At 40.0% G+C, this 22441-nt stretch overlaps 1 protein-coding gene and 1 long non-coding RNA gene across 2 annotated transcripts in view; one reads left to right on the top strand and one right to left on the bottom strand.

Moving 5' to 3' along the window:
* Positions 1-22441, bottom strand: part of GRM3 (glutamate metabotropic receptor 3) — a 98309-nt gene that overhangs the window by 63642 nt on the left and 12226 nt on the right. The window contains exon 2 of the mRNA XM_055589461.1: positions 10933-11788. Within this exon, the coding sequence (XP_055445436.1) occupies positions 10933-11788 (856 nt within the window). The remainder of the gene's footprint in view (positions 1-10932; positions 11789-22441) is intronic.
* Positions 6421-18014, top strand: LOC129658524 (uncharacterized). The gene is made up of 3 exons (XR_008717386.1): positions 6421-6484; positions 15781-15862; positions 17898-18014. It is a non-coding gene; the product is annotated as an uncharacterized LOC129658524 (long non-coding RNA).

A 22441-nucleotide genomic window follows, 5' to 3' on the forward strand; every position in this document is an offset into this window, starting at 1 on the left:
CCTGACCTGCCTCTTGAGAAACCTATATGCAGGTCAGGAAGCAACAGTTAGAACTGGACATGGAACAACAGACTGGTTCCAAATAGGAAAAGGAGTATGTCAAGGCTGTATATTGTCACCCTGCTTATTTAACTTCTATGCAGAGTACATCATGAGAAACGCTGGGCTGGAAGAAGCACAAGCTGGAATCAAGATTGCCAGGAGAAATATCAATAACCTCAGATATGCAGATGATACCACCCTTATGGCAGAAAGTGAAGAGGAACTCAAAAGCCTCTTGATGAAAGTGAAAGAGGAGAGTGAAAAAGTTGGCTTAAAGCTCAACATTCAGAAAACGAAGATCATGGCATCTGGTGCCATCACTTCATGGGAAATAGATGGGGAAACAGTGGAAACAGTGTCAGACTTTATTTTTCTGGGCTCCAAAATCACTGCAGATGGTGACTGCAGCTATGAAATTAAAAGACACTCCTTGGAAGGAAAGTTATGACCAACCTAGATAGCCTATTGAAAAGCAGAGACATTACTTTGCCAACAAAGGTTCCTCTAATCAAGGCTATGGTTTTTCCTGTGGTCATGTATGGATGTGAGAGTTGGACTGTGAAGAAGGCTGAGCGCCAAAGAATTGATGCTTTTGAACTGTGGTGTTGGAGAAGACTCTTGAGAGTCCCTTGGACTGCAAGAGATCCAACCAGTCCATTCTAAAGGAGATCAGCCCTGGGATTTCTTTGGAAGGAATGATGCTAAAGCTGAAACTCCAGTACTTTGGCCACCTGATGTGAAGAGTTGACTCATTGGAAAAGACTCTGATGCTGGGAGGGATTGGGGGCAGGAGGAGAAGGGGACGACAGAGGATGAGATGGCTGGATGGCATCACTGACTTGATGGACGTGTGTCTGAGTGAACTCCGGGAGTTGGTGATGGACAGGGAGGCCTGGCATGCTGCGATTCATGGGGTCGCAAAGAGTTGGACACGACTGAGCAACTGAACTGAACTGAATGTAAAACATGGTGATTATAGCCAATAAAACTGTATTACATACTTGAAAGTTGCAAAGAGAACAGTTCTTAAATGTTCTCACCACAGAAATGTAATGGTAATTCTGTAATGGGATGGAGATGTTAGCCAAGGCTATAATGGTAATTACTTTGTAGCATATAAATGTGTCAACATGTTGCACACTTTACACTTGCAAAATGTGGTATGTCAATTATATTGCAATAAGCTTGATTTTTTAAAATAATAAACAAAAATATTAATGGTCAGTCTTAGAACATCTAATCATGCTAGGGTCAGTGGCTTAGTTTGTGGATAAGCTTGTATTTGTGATGTTATTGTGCAAATTTAATATAGGGTCAATTCTGTGCTAGTAAAATTGTTAATAGGTTTTGGATGGAATTAAATACTTGAATATTCTGAAATGTTATTTAGCATTATAAGTTCTGGGGACTCTGCCACCTTTTCAAATTCCAATTTATCTTAGTGAAATGAATTATTTAGCTATCATAGTTTTGAAATGAAACACACCCAAGTGGAGTGTCTACATTACCTCAGGTTTAATGCTAGGTTTTTAGAGGAAAATGTGAAGAATTACTATGTAATCTTGCCAGGTGATGTCATATATATTGACTAAATATACTGTGGACATCTGTTAAGTATTTAAAGTAAGAGGGAGGTCACCCTCCTATACCATTGGAGGGAAGTCAACTGGTACAATCACTATGGAAAATAGAATGGAAGTTCCTTAAAAAACTAGAAATAGAGTTATCATATGATCCTGAAATTCCACTCCTGGGCATATGTCTGGAGAAAAATATGGTCTGAAAAGATACATGACCCCAGTTATATTATGTAACAACCTAAATGCCAAATGAATTTGAAAAAGAATAGATACATGTATATGTATAACTGAATCATTTTGTAGTACACCTGAAACTATCACCCCTTTGTTAATCAACTCTGCTGCTGCTGCTGGTGCTGCTAAGTCGCCTCAGTCGTGTCTGACTCTGTGCGATCCCACAGACGGCAGCCCACCAGACTCCTCTGTCCAAGGGATTCTCCAGGCAAGAACACTGGAGTGGGTTGCCATTTCCTTCTCCAATGCATGCAGGCATGCTGAGTCGCTTCAGTTGTGTCCAACTCTGTGCGACCCCATGGACAGCAGCCCACCAGGCTCCTCTGTCCAAGGGATTCTCCAGGCAAGAATACTGGAGTGGGTTGCCATTGCCTTATCAACTATACTCCAATATAAAATGAACAGTTAAAAAAAAATAAAAGAGAGTGGTTAGAAGAGTGACCGGTCCTTGAGTCCCTTAGCCAGCCTCCTCAATGCTTACTCTTCAGCTCAGAACATCAGCTCCCATCACCTACAGAAGCTGTGCTCACTGCTTAGGCATTAGGAGACTTTTGCTAGGTTCCTAGGAAGGCTTACTAAACCCAGCTCTGGGGAACTTCCCATAAAAGGCGCTTCCTGGGTATCCTGAAAGTTAGGATTGTAGGCTAAGTTTATTTTTGAAGGATATGTTGATTATATATTTTTTTAAATGGTCTGAATGTTTTCTTCAGTCTCCAGACACCTTTACTGTAATGTCCTTGTAAATACACCACAGTGTCCCAGAGTCTGGACACATAGAAGAAATAGCACATTTATCGTATTATTTTTTTCCAATTAGCAAGATGGTAAAATCCATTTTATTGGGGATGATTATGTTTTTCTGCTTCATTGACAGGACAGCTCTTCAAATGGATTGAGAAAAAGTAAGCATTATGAAATAATCATGGTAATAATAGTAATAACCATATGATCATAATAACAAGCAGCGGCAGCAGAAAGCTCAGGCCAAAGTGGCAAATTAGGTTTTCTAGAGGCTCCTGTTCTCCACTGTGTGACCTTAAAATGAGAGTCATTTCTCAAGCTTCTAGGCGACCAAAGCACAGATGCATGATGTATAAACAAATAAGTAACTGCGTGAGCAGTGTCCTTTGGGGGTTTAGATCTTATTCTGGTGACCCCAGGAAGCTGACCAGAGAGAAAAGGGGGCAAAAAAAAAAAGTACAGGATATTTATCTTTACATTTTGCAAATGCTTTTGATCAGCAGAGCTGGAACAAGTTTCTGTGCTTTTGTGGGAACTATAAAAGTTCCAGGGGAGGAAGCAAGATCAAGAGCAGTTTGCTCTTTCAGGAACTTCAAAGCCCATTCATCTAAAGATGTGGCCATTACCATTTTGGCTTCCTTGCTGTGCCTTGGATGGCCCTGGACTTTTCAAGAGGAGAGCCTTGCTGGGTTGGGGCCAGCTCACACATATTCCTTAAGAGTGCAGTGTCCCAGAAAACCTGCCCTTCCTGGCCTGTGCTCTGTGATTACAGCTCCAAACAGGAGTGAACATTCTACCTACCGGCTGAGTCAGATGCAGAGCTGAATGGGGCAGTGAGGCTGGACTACCCATTTCCTGCCTCTGCTCCTCTTTTAGGTTTGGAGAACTGTAAACATAAGAACAAAGCTAGACCATCTCCGTGAGCTCCAGGCACCTCTGATCTCAGGAGTCTGTCTCTTGGCTGGTACCAGGAGACAAGTGTGCCACAAAGAGAGAGAGAAAGGGAAAAGCAACCAACAAACAAATGAACAAAAACCCTTCACAGCTGTGTGTTCTACTCTTCAGCCCATTGTTGATTACCAGGTCCGGTACTAACAAGGAGCTGCCCCCTTTGCTTATAATTCAAGTCTTGGGAGTAAGATTTGTTCAGTGAATTTAGATTTATTCTGGGGATAAGATACACAATGATTTTCCAATCCAAAACAAAACTCAAAACCAAATAGAACACAAAGTTAACGCGTGTGTGCGTGCTAAGTTGCTTCAGTCATGTCTGACTCTTTGCAGCCCTACTGACTGTAGCCCACCAGGCTCCTCCATGGAATTCTCCAGACAAGAATACTATTGCAGAACCACTAATTCTTTAAAAAAATTGTTTATATTGGAGTACAGTTGATTTACAATGTTATGTTAGTTTCAGGTGTATAGCAAAGCGATTCAGTCATACATATACATGTATGTATTCTTTGTCAGATTCTTTTCCCTATTGGTTATTATAGAATATTAAGTAGAGTTCCTTGTGCTGTACAGTAGGTGCTTGTTGGTCATCTATTTTACATATATTAATATGTGTATATGTTAATTTCAACCTCCTAATTTATCCCTTCCCTCCCACCTTTCCCCTTTGGTAATCGCACCTTTGTCTTCTGTTTCTATTTTGTAAATAAGTACGTTTGTATCATTTTTTAATATTTCACATATTAGCGATATCATATATTTGTCTTTCTCTGAGTTATTTCACTTAGTATGACAACCTCTAGGTCCATCCATCTTGCTGCAAATGGCATTATTTCATTCTTTTTTATGCAGCCCCACTAATCCTGCTTCTATATTTTGAGGATGTTCTGGGGACTGGCCGTTGGTGTAAGCTTCACAGAGTTGGAACTCCAGCTGTCTTGTTTACTGCTGGGTCCCCAGGACCTGGACTAAAGTCTAAACCTCAGCTGGAATCAATGGCTACATCAGGACCTTGAGGATTTGTTCTACCACCTATTTTTTCTATGATCTTGGATCAGTTTCCTACTGTGTAAAATTCTCAGTTTTTCCATTCTCGAACATTTTACCCAGGCTTGTGAATCACACAAAGGAATGTTATGAGTGTTATTCCCAAGATAAGGCATCCTCCCGCTGGCTGTGCCTTGGAGAAGCCTGGCAGTGTGCACAGTAAATGGGATGCTTTCTTCTGAACTGGGTGTACTCTAGTTACCACGTCACCCTAACAGTTGCGTTCACTTTTAGGGGTTTCAGTAAGTGAAGATCATAATGCTGACATCCTGAATTTCCACCTCTGTCAAGTGAGGAATAAAAGTATGGTTCTCTTTGAGGAAGGCCTTTTGGAACTCTGTGGTTTTGGTCTATTCCCTTTTCTTGAGCTCGTCTCATAATAAAAAGTGAGAGGCATTGTACCAGACCACGAACATACAAAATGACAGTGACATTGCATTTCTTCAACTGTTTCATAGCCCTCTCTGTCTCCTCTGTTTTTATCTGCATTGGTGAGTTTAAGCTCTCTTTTTACATGATGAGTGCATGGAAGTTTACTCAAAATGATTTGGAAAAGTCTCTTGCCACCAAACATAATTCTGATTTAAATATTTATTTTAAAATTCAACATGACATGGCTCTTTCAGATGGAAAAATTTTACTAATAAAAGAATACTTTGAAGCTTTTTTTTTTTTTTTTAATATCCTAAGGTTTAAGGCTCAGCTTCCAAAGTTTGGCTGTTTTATGAATAACCTTAGCTCCAAATAATTGAGAAAGTGATCCAGGAGCATTAAGGGTATAATGAAAAGGAGAGCAAGAAGAAGCGTATTTTGAACTTATTGACTGACTGTCTTTTATTCCTTTAATAAGCACTCCATTAATAAATAGTGAGCATGTGTCAGTCACTGTGTTAGGTGTTTGGGATCAAAGTCCCCAACTTCCCAGAGTTCCCGTGTATGTATAAAAGCAGCACTGGGTCTGATGACCTGGATTTCAACTTTGCTCCTTGCCACTAAGAAGATGATGATCTTGGGCAAATTACTTTCAGTTATGGGGCTTCATATATAAAACAGGAACAAATCCCAGATCCAGTGCTGATGCTCTTTGGTTTTAAATTTGCCTCAAATACAAAGATAAAACCAATGGACAGTGCTTAGGTTAAAAAAAAAAAAGCCAGTCATTCTAGAAGTCATAAACTTTTCTTTCTTGAAATTCATTTGTTAATGAAAAAATATACATTTAATTTTCACAAAAAAGAATCACATTATAAAGCTATTGATTATTTTTCTCATCCCATATTCCTTTGGTAAACACTAATATATTTTGCACTCTATACCAGTAAATGTGTTGTGTATTTGAGATCAGAGATGGAACATATGTTTTCTGCGTTGAAAAAGTTCACAATCTTAGTAATGGATACAGAGAAGGAAACACAAATATGGGCGTTAAGTGCTAGTCATAATCAACAAATATTTACTGAACACTTATTATGCTGGGGCTACTGCAGTGAATAAAACTGATAATAATTTCTGTTTTCAGGAGTTTATATTCAAGTGTGAAATCAAGCAATAAAGAATAAACATGAAAATGTAAATATTATCCATAAAAGAGAAGGTGAAAAAATAATGGAGTGAAAAAAAATGTAGAACAGGTTAAAGGGAAACAGGGGCACATGTGGTAGGGACTGGGGGCATTGCCATCTTAAGAAGCATTGCCAGGTGGGCCTCATAGCCAGGTGGGCCTCAATAAGAAACTAGAATTTAAGGAAAGCCCGATGGAAGTAAGGGAATAAATTAGCTATAGGGATGTCTGGGGAAAGGGCTTTACCAGGCAGAGGGAATTGGGAGTGGAAAAGCCCTAAGTTTGGAAACAAGGCTGGCTGGAGTGAAGTGAGCAAGAGAGGAAGGTAACGGATGATGGCAGGGGAGCAGCAGTAACAGGGATGTGGGAGCCAGGGTGGGCCAACCAGGTTGGACTTTGTAGAACACTGTTAGAAGTTTGACTTTGACTGTGAGCGACATGGGGAGACTCTCTAAGAGGTTTTGAGTAGAGGAGTGACTTCCTCTGACTTTCATTCCAATCCCAAAGAAAGGCAATGCCAAAGAATGCGCAAACTACCACACAATTGCACTCATCTCACACACTAGCAAAGTAATGCTCAAAATTTTCCAAGCCAGGCTTCAGCAGTACATGAACCATGAGCTTCCAGATGTTCAAGCTGGATTTAGAAAAGACAGAGAACCAGAGATCAAATTGCCAACATCTGTTGGATCATCGAAAAAGCAAGAGAGTTCCAGAAAAACATCTACTTCTGCTTTATTGACTATGCTAAAGCCTTTGACTGTGTGGGTCACAACAAACTGTGGAAAATTCTTCAAGAGATGGGAATACCAGACCACCTGACCTGCCTCCTGAGAAATCTATATGCAGGTCAAGAAGCAACAGTTAGAACTGGACATGGAACAACAGATTGGTTCCGAATAGGAAAAAGAGTACGTCAAGGCTGTATATTTTCATGCTGCTTATTTAACTTATATGCAGAGTGCATCATGAGAAATGCTGGACTAGATGAAGCACAAACAGGAATAAAGATTGCCAGGAGAAATTTCAATAACCTCAGAATGACACCACCCTTATGGCAGAAAGTGAAGAAGAACTAAAGAGCCTCTTGATGAAAGTGAAAGAGGAGAGTGAAAAAGTTGGCTTACAACTCAGTATTCAGAAAACTAAGATCATGGTATCTGGTCCCATCACTTCATGGCAAATAGATGGGAAAACAGTGGAAACAGTGGCTGACTTTATTTTTCTGGGCTCCAAAATCACTGCAGATGGTGATTGCAGCCATGAAATTAAAAGACGCTTACTCCTTGGAAGGAAAGTTATGACCAACCTAGACAGCATATTAAAAAGCAGAGATATTACTTTGCCAATAAAGGTCTGTCTAGTCAAGGCTATGGTTTTTCCAGTGGTCATGTATGGATGTGAGAGTTGAACTACAAAGAAAGCTGAGGGCCAAAGAATTGATGCTTTTGAACTGTGGTGTTGGAGAATACTCTTGAGAGTCCTTTGGACAGCAAAGAGATCCAACCAGTCCATCCTAAAGGAAACCAATCATGAATATTCATTGGAAGGATTGCTGCTGAAGCTGAAACTCCCAATAGCTTGGCCACCTGATGCGAACAACTGACACATCTGAAAAGCCCCTGATGCTGGGAAAGATTGAAGGTGGAGGAGAAGGGGATGACAGGATGAGATGGTTGGCATCACCAACTCAATGGACATGAGTTTGAGTAAACTCTGTGAGTTGGTGATGGAAAGGGTGGCCTGGCGTGCTGCAGTCCATGAGGTCCTAAAGAGTCAGACACGACTGAGTGACTGAACTGAACTGAACACTGTAAAAGGCCATCCTGGCTGTTGTGCTGTGGATGGGTTGGAGGTGGGTGTTGGCACCTTGGACCAGGGTAGTAGCAGTTAGGATGGAATAAGTAAAGGGGCTAGACCTGACAGAAGGGGATGGGGTGAGCATGTTCCAGGTAGAGGATATAGCATATACAGAGGGCACAAAGGCATAAAGAAAGGCATGATGTTCATGGTGATCTGTAAGTAGTCTTAATGAAAGGAAGGGTGAATGCTGGGTGTGTGGCAGAAGATGAGTCTAGAGAGGTAGAGAGTCACTAGATCTTATGCCAGGAGGACTCACTATTTAGAAGTCTTTTTAACACAGCATATATAGTTTTCCAAAAATCTCTTTTGTAAAAGAAATATTCACAGTTGGTTAACTTTAAGGAATACTCATAGTGGCCAGTGTTGGAACTAGTTAGTAGGAATATACCCAGAAACAGAGGAGTAGTCTCAGGAGGCTTAGAGCTTCCATCCTGTGAGGACTAGGGCTCTAGGGGGATTGACTACAACTGTCTGCCAGAAGAATCCTGGAGTAGACGCACTGAGAACAAGCAGATGGATTCATGAGGACTTTTTGATCCAAGAGAAGACTGCAATGTTTGCTGAAGTGTTCCCTATTGTGCCTAAGCCACTGCCTCAGCATTCAAGTTAGAGAATCAGAGATACTATTTCCAAAAAAATGTAAAACAGATCTACTTTTCAGTAGTTTACTAGGTTAACCTTATTCTTTCAACAGACATATTTAGCTAGTTTAGCATCTCAGGATCCTCTCATAGTAAGGCATTTTCTTGCCCAAGTCTTACTGCTATGCATATGTGCCTGGTAGCTGGTCTAAATTCCCTCTCTTTTCTGTAGTGTGAATCTGTTTTTCACCCTGCTATTCTCTTCAGAGATGGAGAGTGACTAGTAGTAATGTCGAGCAAATTGAGAAGGCGAAAATAGCACTTTGTGGTCAGGTCTCCACAGCCAAACTAAATTGTAGAATCGAAGCCAGTAATTGAACAAGGCAGACAAAAAGAAGATCCTGTTGTTTCATTTATCCAAATAATAGCCTTATTTCTTCATTTTTCTTTGCCATTTAAGACTCAATCAGTGAAATCAAGGAAAATATTTTGGTTACAAAAAACACTTTGCAAAGGCTCTCTGAAATCCAAGAGTTTTCATTTTTTAGCTGTTAATGAGTGTATATATTTGTATATTTGCATACCAAGGAGTAATGAACTAGAATAATGGAGTTAATTAATACTTGTGGTGCATAAAGATGAATGATTACCCCAAGGGTAGTCTGAAAGGGAAGGAAGTTGCTTATCTTATTCAGCTTTAAGAATTAAGTGCATTGTAGATGCTATTTATAGATAATCTGAGAGTTTATTTATGTCTAAAGATATTCTTTTTTTTTTTTTTTTTTTTTTTTTTACTGACTCTGTGGTCCATTCTTATATTCTGGAGTCATCAGTGTGAACTGATCTGGGATTTTGAGATAAATCCTGGACATGTATACATGTATATCACACACACACACATGCTCTTATATGGAATACACCTGTGGGGATACAGGGCACAGGAAAGGCTTCATCTTTACCATTTTCAGTGCCTGTTCTAATGTTAAGAGATGGTATCCATCAGATGAATAGGAGCGAATGCTGACATAATTAATTTTAGCCACTTTTGGCTCTCTGTGTAGAATGAAGAAAGGATGTGCAAAAATGCAGGCTGATAATTTTGGTGCTTATTTTCTGGGCTAGAGTAGGGGTGAGAGTTCTGGACTAGAAGCCAGTTGTCATGGGGTCTTCTTTCAGTACTACCATTGATTTTTTTCAGTCCATTTGACTTCTGAGTGATTATCTATAAGGGAGAAGTGAGAATTGCTACTTGCTTCACTGATTATATGATTTGAGCATAAAAACTTTCATGCCTTGGATGATAAATCAATTGAAACAGACTGCAGACTAGAATGACGCACGAGTGGCATGGGAGATGATTAGCAACTTAGACAAATGAAAGTGTTCTCTCATTGGAATATTTTTGGCATCAAAATCTTCTGTACTCAGTAATATTACTTACCACTTTATGACTTAGGTTTAAGCAAAATTCCCCAGAACTGGTACCTTAATGCAATGATATCACATGCACTGTAGAAGAGCATGCAATTCTAAAGATGTTGTGTGTTTTTTTTTTTATATGTTACCAGTACGTTAAAACACAGTGCTATATTGAGAAATGTTTAGACCATATTTATAAACAAATAGAGCAGCAAAAGCCACTTTGAACACACCTCTGGATGTTCACTTCTATATCAGAATGACTTCCATCAGTTTTTAGTTTGCTTAAAGTCAAGCTCCCAGGAAAACAGTTTCATTTCATAAGATAATCTGAGAAAAATCCACAACTCTTAATACTGACATGGAAATGCTGCTGTACAGCAGAAGATATAAATTCGAATGCCTGGAATCACCATGCTCTGAGTGTTTTTCTCTTTCCTTCCCTAATTAGGCTCTGGAAAAAGAATGACTTTTTTTTTCTCACCCCCACTGTGAAAGTTATGAGACTCTTTTGCTCAAATCACCCAGAAGGAAAGCTTGGAAGTTCATGTTCCTTAGAGAGTTGTCAGTTCTGCTAAAGAAGATTAAATGCTCATTGCGCAGGTGTCATATCCCACAGCTAATCACAAGAAAGAGAGCAAATGTGGCATAGCCCACATCTAGGCAGCTACCGCAGGTCAGTCCAGCCTAGGGGGTCTTCAATCTCATGTGGTGTACCAGCCAAGATATTCTCAAGAAAATAAGTAACCGACATAAAAAACCCATCATATTGCATCTTGGAATATTTCAGTTTGAATCGCTTGGGTGGCTCTGAAACAAAGATTTCTGGGTTGGGGCAGAGGTATTTGATTCCTCTTTGATTCCACTATTTGCATCATAGAAGAAAATTGATTAAAGGCTTCTTGCTTACCTGTGAAGTTGATCTTTAGCAAGTAATCCTTGTACAGCTTCTTCCCGTCCAGGATCTTCATGGCGTCGCAGAGCTTGGTGGTGTTGGGGCAAAGCGTACGCTGCATTTTGTGCAGGGCATGGGCCATGGCATATACTGCATTCACCACGAACATAATCTTGGATTCTTGCTCATAGTTGCTGCTGTCGATGGCCAGATGCTTGTCGCAAGGACGCCTGTGGTTGTGCTTGTTCTGGAGGCTGCACTGGAACTTCTGCTCCCAGAAGTCCCGGAACCAGGGGTTGCGGTGGTTGTTGTAGGGGTTGAGGCTCTGGAAGTAGCGATCGAACTGGCGGACGGGCTGCGAGGCCAGCTCCAGGGTGATGGCGCCATAGGCCACGTGCTCGCTGCCTTTGATGATGCTCTCCTGCGCACCCCAGCCGTCGCTGGCCACCCAGGTGAAAGAGGCGTTGGCACGGCTGGCAGCGGCGATGAGCTCCCTGGAGTCGTCGCTGCGCATGAAGAGGACCACAACGCGCGCGTTGGGCTTTTGCAGCAGCTCGCGGATCACGCTGTCGTAGGATTTGCGGATGTTGGAGCGGCCCACCTTCTCCGCAGTGGCGATGCAGATGTTGCGCAGGCGGGCTTCCTGCTCGAAGGCCTCGATCCCCGTCTCTCCATAGTCGCCCTCCGAGGCCACGGTGGACACGTAGGTCCAGTTGAAGAAACGCAAGATCTCGGCCATGGCTTTGGCCTGGTAGAAATCGGGGGGCACGGTCCTGGCAAAGTAATCATAGCGCGATTTGTCGCTGAGTTTGGCGCTGGTGGATGCGTAGCTTATCTGTGGGATCTGAAAGAGCCTCAGCAGGTTTGCCACCTGGGGGAGTGAGGGAGACAAGGCAGGTACCATTTTTTTAGAAATCTGGAGGTAACTGACTGCACAGGAAAGATGAAACATACTGGGTAAAGCCCAGCTCCCTTTACAACTCCAGACCGCTAAGCTGTTCTGGACGCTTTGCCAGCTGCTTTCCTGGACACTATATTTGGGGAATTAGGAAACAGGTTCCAAGCAGGTAATTCAAGTGTTGGGAAAAGACAAAGGGAAATGAGAAGGGCATGTTTCTTTCTCTCCTAGACTTTATACTACATCCTGGAACAGACTCAGTTCTGTTCAGGTGTGAATGGGGGGCTGCTTTAAGTTTCTGGAGCCCTCTTATAACTGAGTCTAACAATGAACTACAGTGAATTAGCCAAATTCGGTTTTTAGACAAACTTGGCTGTGGTTGTACAGAAAGAGCCTGGGTGTTGTCTAATTCTCACTTCCCCCTCTTTTGCTAAAAAAGGCAGTCTGTGAAAGAATTTAATTTGGGAACTGTATGCCACATGGACAGTCCAAATTAGACACTTATTATCTAGGTTAAGCCCAAAAAAAAAAAAAAAAGTCCATTCTTTTTGGCTCACCCCAAGTTTAGGCATATGCCTTTCTAACCTTAAAGAACTTGACCAACATTTTTTTCACCTTTTTAACATTTTGTTTCTGCTTGGATTATACATAGCCCAAGCATACAAATGCTATTTTTATGATATTTTTGATTAAAAAGCAAATTAGGGAGTGTTGAGGACCTTGTCAATAAAGAACTATTTACTTTAAAATGTTTAAAGTTTATTCTGAATAAAGAATGTACATTTCTTATAATTTACCTTGGAATAATATTTCACTTCTTATTTATTACAGAATAAAAAAGGAAACAGACAGCATATCAAGGAACATTTTATGCATAGAGTATTTGTGAAGTTTATACATTTTAAAATATATATGCAGATTGTATGTAAATCTAATAAGTTTTTGTTTTTCCTGGCTACCTCACATATTCTGAACATTTCTATCTTTACAATGATTTTAGTTACATAATATACTAAGTAGACTTTAATTGGAAATAATGTTGACTATTCCAACATACTCGATGAGAACTTTGAAATTTCCCTTCTGAAAGTTGCGGTTTCGGGTTTATGTTTGACATGTAGGAAGCACAGCTTGAAGTAGGCAGCTGTTAGCAAAGAGCACAAGTAACATCAAACAACTGACAGCTGAGTCCTGGTTAATCATCATTTCATCTGGCAGTGGAAACCAACAGCCATATTCATACACAGCCACACAGCATGTTCTCAGAGATCTGGCCTGCTACTAAAACTAATACTTGACATAGCCCAGAGCTATCAAAAATGTTTTCTATATCTTTGCAAATCATGGTACCTCTCATGTAACTACGAATAGAACAGCAAGAAAATCTGGCACTTAGCATGCAACATAATGCAAATTTAGGATCCAGATCTTTTTTGCATCTTGACTTTTAATATATGTGTATATATTCTAGGATGTGAGTGAATTTTGGGGAATGGAGGTGAGTGAATGGGTAAGTGGGTGGATGAAGGCTAGTATGCCATGTATTTTTTCGCAGGGCTAGAGACCCTGAACAAAATGGACTCTCCCGATTCCTTTGAACATGGGAGTGCTGGTTGTTCACTCAGCCTGAGCGATGGCACTGACCCAGTACTGTCATCACTTCTGCACTGAGTACCTGGCTTCTTTCGAATGTAAGTAGCCCTGTGGCAGACTGTGATGAGACCCCTGTCTGTGCACGGACTTGGCTTGATTATGGAGACTTTGGATGACATTGGAGAGACCATCTCTTCTGGATGCTACAATTTTCTAATCTTCAAGTTCTATTCATCAGGATCTGAACCCTTCAGGGAGGCAGAGAATGAAAGGACCTGAAACATGCCCGTAGACATCATTTCTGGCTGCTAGGAACCACAGCGAAAGAATCCTAAACTGTTGAAACTTCCTTCTCCCGGAGGGATATGAGTAAAGAAAAAGTTCTTGTCTTTTGATGAATAGGATCCTGTGGCTCCACGTCTACCTCTCCAGGATATCTGAGAACAATTTACAAACAAGGCAGACGTACAAGAGAGTGAACTGGGCATAGAATGATAGCGATATGGAGAATATTCTCTGGGTAGGAAGGGGCACAATTGTAGCAGGTTTGGATAGGTGTCGGTTCGAATACAACTGCAGCGATTGCTATCATTTTATGAGTAGTTATCTGATATACAAATGATTATGTACAAAATAAACAATAAGGATCTACTGTGTAGCACAAGGAACTGTATTCAATATCTTGTAATAATCTATAATGGAAAAGAATCTGAAGGAATATATAGAGATATATAAATATGTATCTCTATCTATATATCTGAATCACTTTGTTGTACACCTGAAGCTAACACAACTTTGTAAATCAATTCTACTTCAGTAATACAATAGCTTGTGTATGAGTGTTTTAAAGAGGAGACTACAGCCTACTTTAGAAAAAGGAGGCACATTTAGTGAGCTAAACATGAGAATGGAACTCTACTAAAGTGTAATCTCAATTGTATTACCTCTTAAATAGCATGGAGCAATCATATAGTCAGAGGATGATGTTCAGAGTTACATTTACATTTTTGAAACACATGTAATGCAAATGAATGATAGAACAAAGCGTTGGAGGCCTTTTGTCATGGTGAACCATTCATTTTAATACTAGTTTCCTTAGATTACATGAGTAAAAGTGCTTAATATAAAAATTAAACACCACAGAAATAAGCAGATTATAAATCTCATTTTCTTTCCCTCTCTCACCCTCTCCAGCCTGACTTCTAGAGAAGAATAAAGTTCTTAGTTTGATTTGTGCATTTTCAAAATTATTTATTCTGTTGTAAAGCCAGTGACTACTGTACTGGGTGTTTATATGTGTATTTTCTCCTTTGATATTCACAACTGCCTTTTATGATGAATGTTGTTTTCTCCATTGTAGCAGTGCAGAAACTGAGATGAAGAAATCTGTTTGTGATCATAGGATTAGAAAGTAGAGGCAAAATCACAATTTAGAAGCAGGTCTTTTGACCTGAATGACCATAGCTGCCCTCTCATAACCTTGAGTCTGCTGTCTCCTGTGTGACTGTGAATCTGAGGTCTGAAGCACAGAAGGGCACCCAGGTAGGAAGAACAGGAGGGAGGAACAGAAGCAGTATTGTGGTTTAATTGCTACTAGGAGCTTTCTTTTTAACATAAAACTGGCCATCTGAAACATTCTTGATTTGCTTTACTGGCCATGTGGTTTCCTCTGTGAAAACATGAAGGTGTAAGAGGACATCTACACTGGACATCATTTTAAGAATAGAAGAATCATTTTAGGATGGAGAAATCATATGGACTTTTGGAAGAAAGTTACCCAGTTATAGTGTTAGTAGGAGTGGAGGAAGGGCAAAAAGATCTACTTATATCCTTTAGGGAAAACTGCTTTAAAAGTAGAGAGATACTTTTCATGGTTAGAAACTCTAATAAAAAGATATATAGCTTAAGAGCAATAGGAAAACTTAAAAAATTATTAAAATAATAGGGAATAGTCTCAATAAGACAAACAAGTCAAGATCTCCAAAGAAGCCACTGGATGGCTAAGCTGCATTGAGCCATGTGAGTGTTGAAAGAACTAGCAAGAGAGACAAAACCTGTAGGTGTGTTAGTTCTTGGGCAGGCCTGGGACAATATACAAGACTGGCATGAACCTGTGAGAACCAGGAAGAATAAAGCACAGAATGTGAAAATGGAGTGATGTCGATTGTTGCTATGATTGTTTTTCAATTATATTTTAGGAGAAGTTGTGGTAAGGAGAGAGAGGATCACTGGTTGGGAGAGTTGGTTCTAAATGAGTGAAAGCAAGACACTGCCCAGTCCTTCCTGCCTCCTTATGTGCCTTTGTGAGAATGTTTCCTAATCTGGAGATTGTGATACAAATATATGAAAAAGTTCTCTCACATCCAAGCCAGGGAGAAGACCACAAGAAGGGTCCATAATCAATTAAGTTTTCCTCCGGTTCTGAATTCTGGAAGAAATCACAGATTAAATCAGGTAATTACTATTAATAATTTCTGAGAAATTAATAATGGGAGGACTGTCAGAGGATAAAAAGGGAGGAGTAAGAGAAAATTCAGGAACTATAAATCAGGAATAAATATAAATCAATAATCATGACATATTTTGGTAATTTTTTTTCTCAGAGTTCCCTATAGAGAGCATGCAGGCATTTAGAAATGAACAAAAAAGTTGCTAGAAATCAGCATGGATTCACTGAGAATGAATTTCAGCAGAATCTACCAACATTAGTTGGACCATTTAGGAAGAAGTTGTAGCCATGAACTCTGACTTCAACAAGATATTGGAGACATTACCTGGATTCTCATGAAAAGGGGAAAGTGATAGGAATTGGATAAAAATTTAAATATACTAAAATAGAATAGCTTGGAAGAAATTCTATATGAGGTGGCCAAGTAAGATTAAATTTTTATCAGTGACTTTGGAAAAAACATAAATAAGCTATGAGATCATTACATTTTTGAGCTAGAAGGAGCTGTGAAGCTAATCTAAGCTTTTTGCTTTATAGGTGAGGAAACTGAAGCTCACAGAGTGAAGTGACTTTCTAAAATTTATACAACCAATAAGCAAAAAAGCTGAGTGGAGCCCAGTTTCTTGATTTTTCCAAAGGACTAGCCTTCTTTTCTGGCAATTGGGTGATATTACATGGGAAGAGATGTATGTTTCTGGATTTATGTTAAAATTACATATAAGTGAAGAAAAAATAAGAAAACTAGGGGAAAATGAGGGTATAGATGCCAAGTTGAATGTTGCAAAAATCCACCAGGAATCCAAGTGTGGCTAAAGTTAAAGAGGAATTATTAAGTGGTTTGCTTTCTTTAGATTCAATTTTAGATCCACTGTTATAGCTGTATTATCTCCTCTAATCCTCATAACAATCTTATGAGGCTGATACTACCGTTATCCCATTTTATAGATTGAGGAACTGAGGCACAGAGCAGCTGGGAATCTTGCGTCCCAGCTGTCTGACACTACGCTTACTTTCTCAGTTCAGTTTGGTTCAGTATCTCAGTTGTGTCTGACTCTTTGCGACCCCATGGGCTGCAGCACACCAGACTTCCCTGTCCATCACCAACTCCCGGAGCTTGCTCAGACTTACGTCCATCGAGTTGCTTATGCCATCCAACCATCTCATCTTCTGTTGTCCCCTTCTCCTATTATTCAATTCATTCTGCAATTCAAGCTCTTAACCTCTGCCATATGGAATTCCTCTCATTACAGTATAGCAATGATATATTTCAAGTTATAATATGTCTGTCCTTTTTCATTTCTTAAGACACTATCTCCTTGACCAGAGGACCATGAGTAGTCATTCCCTATTATTAAAAATATACTTTTTCATTTGTCAGTTCTGTACTTTGAGATAACTCTGTAGATGTTTGTTTACTGCCTGACCATCTACAGAGGTAAAAACAGTGGTCTAAGAAACCAGGGGTCATTTCAGCTGGGAGTTTGAAAGCTTCAAGTTATACGTATCATTACCAAGTTTGGCTTTATGATTTATGTAGGAAACACCAAGGCCTTATGCCAGAACCCGTTGTTTCCTAACACCTGAAAGACTGCATCCAGGTTTCCTAGAAGCCCTTTCTGCACATAGTGTACTATAGTTTTATGTTCAGTGTTCAAACACCTGAGGAATATCCACTTCCTGGGTGGTTTGAACTTATCCTGGACTAGGCAGTGCAATGTTTTCAATGCAACCTCTCAAGCCACAAATGTATGGACTTTTTTTTTGATTTGAGAAATGCTAAAGATGCTGGGCTTGACCAGCTACTGTTATGTTTTCCAGCAGATGTGATGGTTTGAATTAGTAGCTCTGCCTTTGTTTCATTTTTGCAGTTTTAGTGAAAGTGAAAGTGTTAGTCGCTCAGTCACATCCAACTCTTTGCTACCCCATGGACTGTAGCCCTCCAAGCTCCTCTCTCCATGGGATTCTCAAGGCAAGAATACTAAAGTGGGTTGCAATGCCCTTTCCAACCCAGGGATTAAATCCGTGTCTCCTATATTGCAGGCGGATTCTTTACCTGCTGAGCATCAGGGAAGCCCCAGGATGGCCATCACTGGCAATAGCTGTCCAACAACCAATAGTATATAATGTTGAATGTCTGCTACTATTTCCCTCTTATTTCTGTCTCCCAATGAACTATCTAGTTTCTCCCATGTACTGTGTCCTCAAATCTATGTGCCTTTGCCTATGTTGTTCCCTGTGCTTAAAATGACTTTTACCACTTGTTTGCTCAGTGAGTCCATTCAAGGGCCCCTTCTCTGAGAAGTTACTTCAGGCTGAGTTGCACACCCATCTTCTGAGACTGTCACTCCTTATGTATTTCCCTCATGGCACTAATCAAAATGTATGGTGACTTCTAGATCATTCACTAATTCCTCTACTGGAATGAAAACTCTGAAGGCCAGGGAATGTGCATTGTTAATTTCTGTTCCTTCGATGCCTTGTGGAGTAAAGAGGTGTGCCATGTGCATGTGTGTGTGTGCTAAGTCGCTTCAGCCATGTCTGACTCTTTGTGACCCTATGAACTGTAGCCTGCCAGGCTCCTCTGTCCAGGGGATTTTCCAGGCAAGAATACTGGAGTGGGTTGCCATGCCCTCATCCAGAGGATCTTCGTGACCCAGGGATCAATCCCACATCTCTTATGTCTCTCCTGTATTGGCAGGCAGGTTTTTTACCACTAGTGCTCCCTGGGAAGCCTGTGCGCCGTATTATTTGTTAAATAAATGAGCTGATGAGTGAGTGGATAGTTTGCTTCACTTCCACGTGACCTTTTCTAATTGCAACGATATGTTTTTGTGGGAACCCCTCCCCACAAACTAACTACCCCAGTAAGCAATGTAAAGCTCCTCTCAAACACTACCTATAAACAATATTCTGTGCATTGTAGATCCTTTGCTAACCATTGTCAAGTTTTCTCCAAAGTGAGATGATACATAGACGATTGGCTTAGACCTTAAGGTAGCTGAAGCAAAGGTTTTTATACTGTTAAAACCAAAATTTCTGCAAGGTATCTCTGTGTAATTAGGAGTGTACAAAAGGCTTAGACCTTAAGGTAGCTGAAGCAAAGGTTTTTATACTGTTAAAACCAAAATTTCTGCAAGGTATCTCTGTGTAATTAGGAGTATACAAAAGGAAGTCAGTATAATGCCAACTGGATCTGGTTATTACACCAATTTCCTTGGGTTACAAAGGTGCCTTTTTATCTTAAGGAAAACAAACTAAAGGCCTTATCATGGAGCCTTAGTCCTCAAACCATATAAACCTAAAGTAGGAATCAGATAAACATATACCTAAGGGAAGTCTTCATCAAATGAACCCATACTAAGGTCTGCTCATAAGGGAAGATTTTTCTGCAGACTAATGCATTGTGTACAGATACATAAGCAGCCAAACCCTCAGCACTCACATCAGTTGCTCTGTTCTTATTCTTTCTTGGGAATGTTTTTCCAATAATCAATAGCTGACTATGGAGTCAGGCTCCTGTAGGTATCCAAACCATCCTCATTTGCTGTTGAGAATTTTGAGTTAAAGACCAATTTATTTGGGAGTTTTATTTCTCCTGGAATTTTTTTTTTAGCAAGTTATGGGAAGTCTTTAGAATTCTCGGTGTCATGCTTCATTTCAGTGATGCTCTGATCATAGGGATAAAAGAGTGTAAGCTTTGGGAAAGAGTTGGGGTAGTCTATTCTTCGAGGTTGTGAAAAAAGGGAATATGAATTAGAAATGTCAGTCACCGTGAGCCTCCACATCCTGTGGTCACTCTTCCCATTCAGGACATCCATGACCTACCCGTTTTATTTTATAGTTTTGCTGAGATACATATTCTTTTTCCCCAAACTTTTAACTTTTATTTTGTATTGGGGTATGGCTGATTACCAGTGTTGTGGTAGTTTCAGGTAAATAGTGAAGGGACTCAGCCACACATAATACATGTATCCATTCTTCCCCAGATCCCGCTTCCATCCAGCCTGGCACATAACATTGAGCAGAGTTCCATATGCTCTACATAGGTCCTTGTTGGTTATCCATTTTAAATATAGCAGTGTGTACATGTCCATCCCAGACTTTCTAACTATCCCTTCCCCCTGGCAACCACAATTTCATTTCTTTAAGTCTGTCTCTTTCTGTTTTGTAAGTAAGTCCACTTGTATCTTTTCTTTTTAAAGTCCACATATAAGGGCTATGACATACCCATTTTAAACATGACCTTCATGCCTTCCCTGGTGACACAATTCCAGACATTTTATTCAACAGAGGACAAAAAGGCAGATGGAGGTCTAGAGTCCAGTAGAAGTAAGTGTCCTACTAAAGTGATTGCCCATGATGAGGATTCTTTTCAGAAAGTTCGTGGTTATTATCTTCTGAGGATGTGCTGATGGGGACAACAATAGCTGGTTTTTACGGGGACCTGTGCTTAGCTATAACAATTCCAGATGGTAAAGAGGCATCAAATTATTACTTCCCAAGAAAAGTGCAATCTACAAAGCTGAACTGTATGCATTTGAAAAATAAGCCATTGGTGTTGTCCCGGGAATGAGGAGACTTGATAATAACCTCCAAGGGTTTGCCTTTACATTTGGTGTTGTTTCCATATACTTTGGGGCTGTTTTCTAAGAATAAGCTACACCTTTAATTGTTTTATCACACATGCAGTGCTGAATGCTTTGTTTCATTCTTTTAATTAAGTGATTATATGCAAGCCCACAAGACTACTGTACTTTAAGCCATCTGCTACCTTATAACCCATGTTATTACATAAAGCCATAACAATGGGATGAGACCACAGTGACCTTCCTATTGAGAATGATCAAGCTGTACTATTAGCTGTTCAGAAACCTCAGATTGGCTTGGATTTTAAAATGAAACTGGAGGTGGTGTGTAGTTGAGAAACTGCCTGAGGAATTCAAGCTGTTCCCATCACATGACTTATCTGCCCATAAAGGATGCCAATCATATTGTTATTGCAGAAAGGATTAGTCATTTTTTTTGTTGTTGTTTGTTTGTTTGTTTTGGACCACACTACCTGCAGCACATCTGGGAATGTTTTGCGTGAAGTGAGTTGACTGGAGCCCATGTTTGAGGGTCAGAGATTAATCTGGATTTAGGAAGTCATATAACAGAGCATAGCAAATGCCAATTTTCTCAGTTTAATCTGCAAAAGTCACTGATTCTTACATGCCGTGAGCACAAAAAACACTCTAGTCCAAGATTTGTATTGCCATTCCCATTAATGGTATGACTGAGTCCTGATGATTTTGTAGGGATGTTCCAGAAAAGGACTCTTTAATCATGGTGGAAACCTTCATAAATGGCTTATAGTAACTCTGATTGCTGTCTCTCTCTCTCCTGAAATCTTTGCACTCAACACCTGTGGTTTGTAACCCATATTGTCAGACATTTTCATTTTCTTCCTTTGTGACTAAGTAATTCATGAATAGCAAGGTTAGCCATTTTGGCATTCTCATCCCTTATTACTGAGGCTGAAGTGCTATGTAGACCATGTAGGGTCCCTTGAAACACATTTTCCTGGGAGACTGGCATCATCAGGCATGTCAGGTTTCTCATCGTGAAACCCACATTTGACAAGGGTCTGTCTTGCTCCCTTTCTAACAAGGCACTGTCTCAGGAATGACTTGTTTCCAACTAGTCTTAGCAGATACTTAGAAGGGAAACAAGATGACATGTTGCCTACTGTATCAGCCTGTATCTGCTATTTACTCCTTTTCCCCTCGTGAATTAATTTTTAAGAGAAATCATGGGATTGAATGAGTCTGAGTTGCAGTCCGTAAAAATAAGATCAGAAAGTCTATGGCATATCTTGTCTGGTGTGTGTTAGTGTTTGTCAGTGACACCTGCAAAAAGATGACTTCAAGGATGACTTGACAGCAAAAGACCTGTTAAAAACACATCCTTTTGTGCCTTGGTTATTGATTTTTTACAGTGCCTCTTGAGGATTTAACAAAGCCACAAGTTGAACAAATCCATATTTTTCTGTGGCCCCTGAAGTCACTTGTATAACATAATGTGATAAATTTAGTCCTACTGATTAAAAAAGACACTCCTATCCTTTTTTACTGTTAACTGAAGTCCGAAACTGTTGAGGATGTGTAGGAAGAGCTAAGGGCTGTAGCTTAATTTTTAAAAAATGATTTTTATTTATTTCTGAGATCCTTTGCAATAGTTTAGGACAGAGGGTTATAGACCATATTATTTGTAGTAAATAAAACTATGCTATTCATGGGTTTCTGTTAAATGTTCATCACTTCAACAGAACTGTCAGGCATATAAGCAAGTAGGGTAACCATTCGGTGCATAGGATTGGCATCAAATAGGCCAGCAGTGGAATACCAGCCCATTCTCTCACTAGCTGCTTGAATTTAGTTTTTTAAGTTATTGGTTTAGTTAAGTTATTTTAATTCCTTAAGCTTCAGTCTCTTCTTTTGTAAAAAGGGAATAAGTAGTCTCTGGCTTGTGAAGTTATTTAAGGATGAAGTGCTAATACTTGTGAAGCACTTAACTCACCAGCTGGCACTTAGTAAATGTTCAAA

This window comes from Bubalus kerabau, chromosome 8 (genome assembly GCF_029407905.1).
Source record: "Bubalus kerabau isolate K-KA32 ecotype Philippines breed swamp buffalo chromosome 8, PCC_UOA_SB_1v2, whole genome shotgun sequence".
NCBI lineage: Eukaryota > Metazoa > Chordata > Mammalia > Artiodactyla > Bovidae > Bubalus > Bubalus kerabau.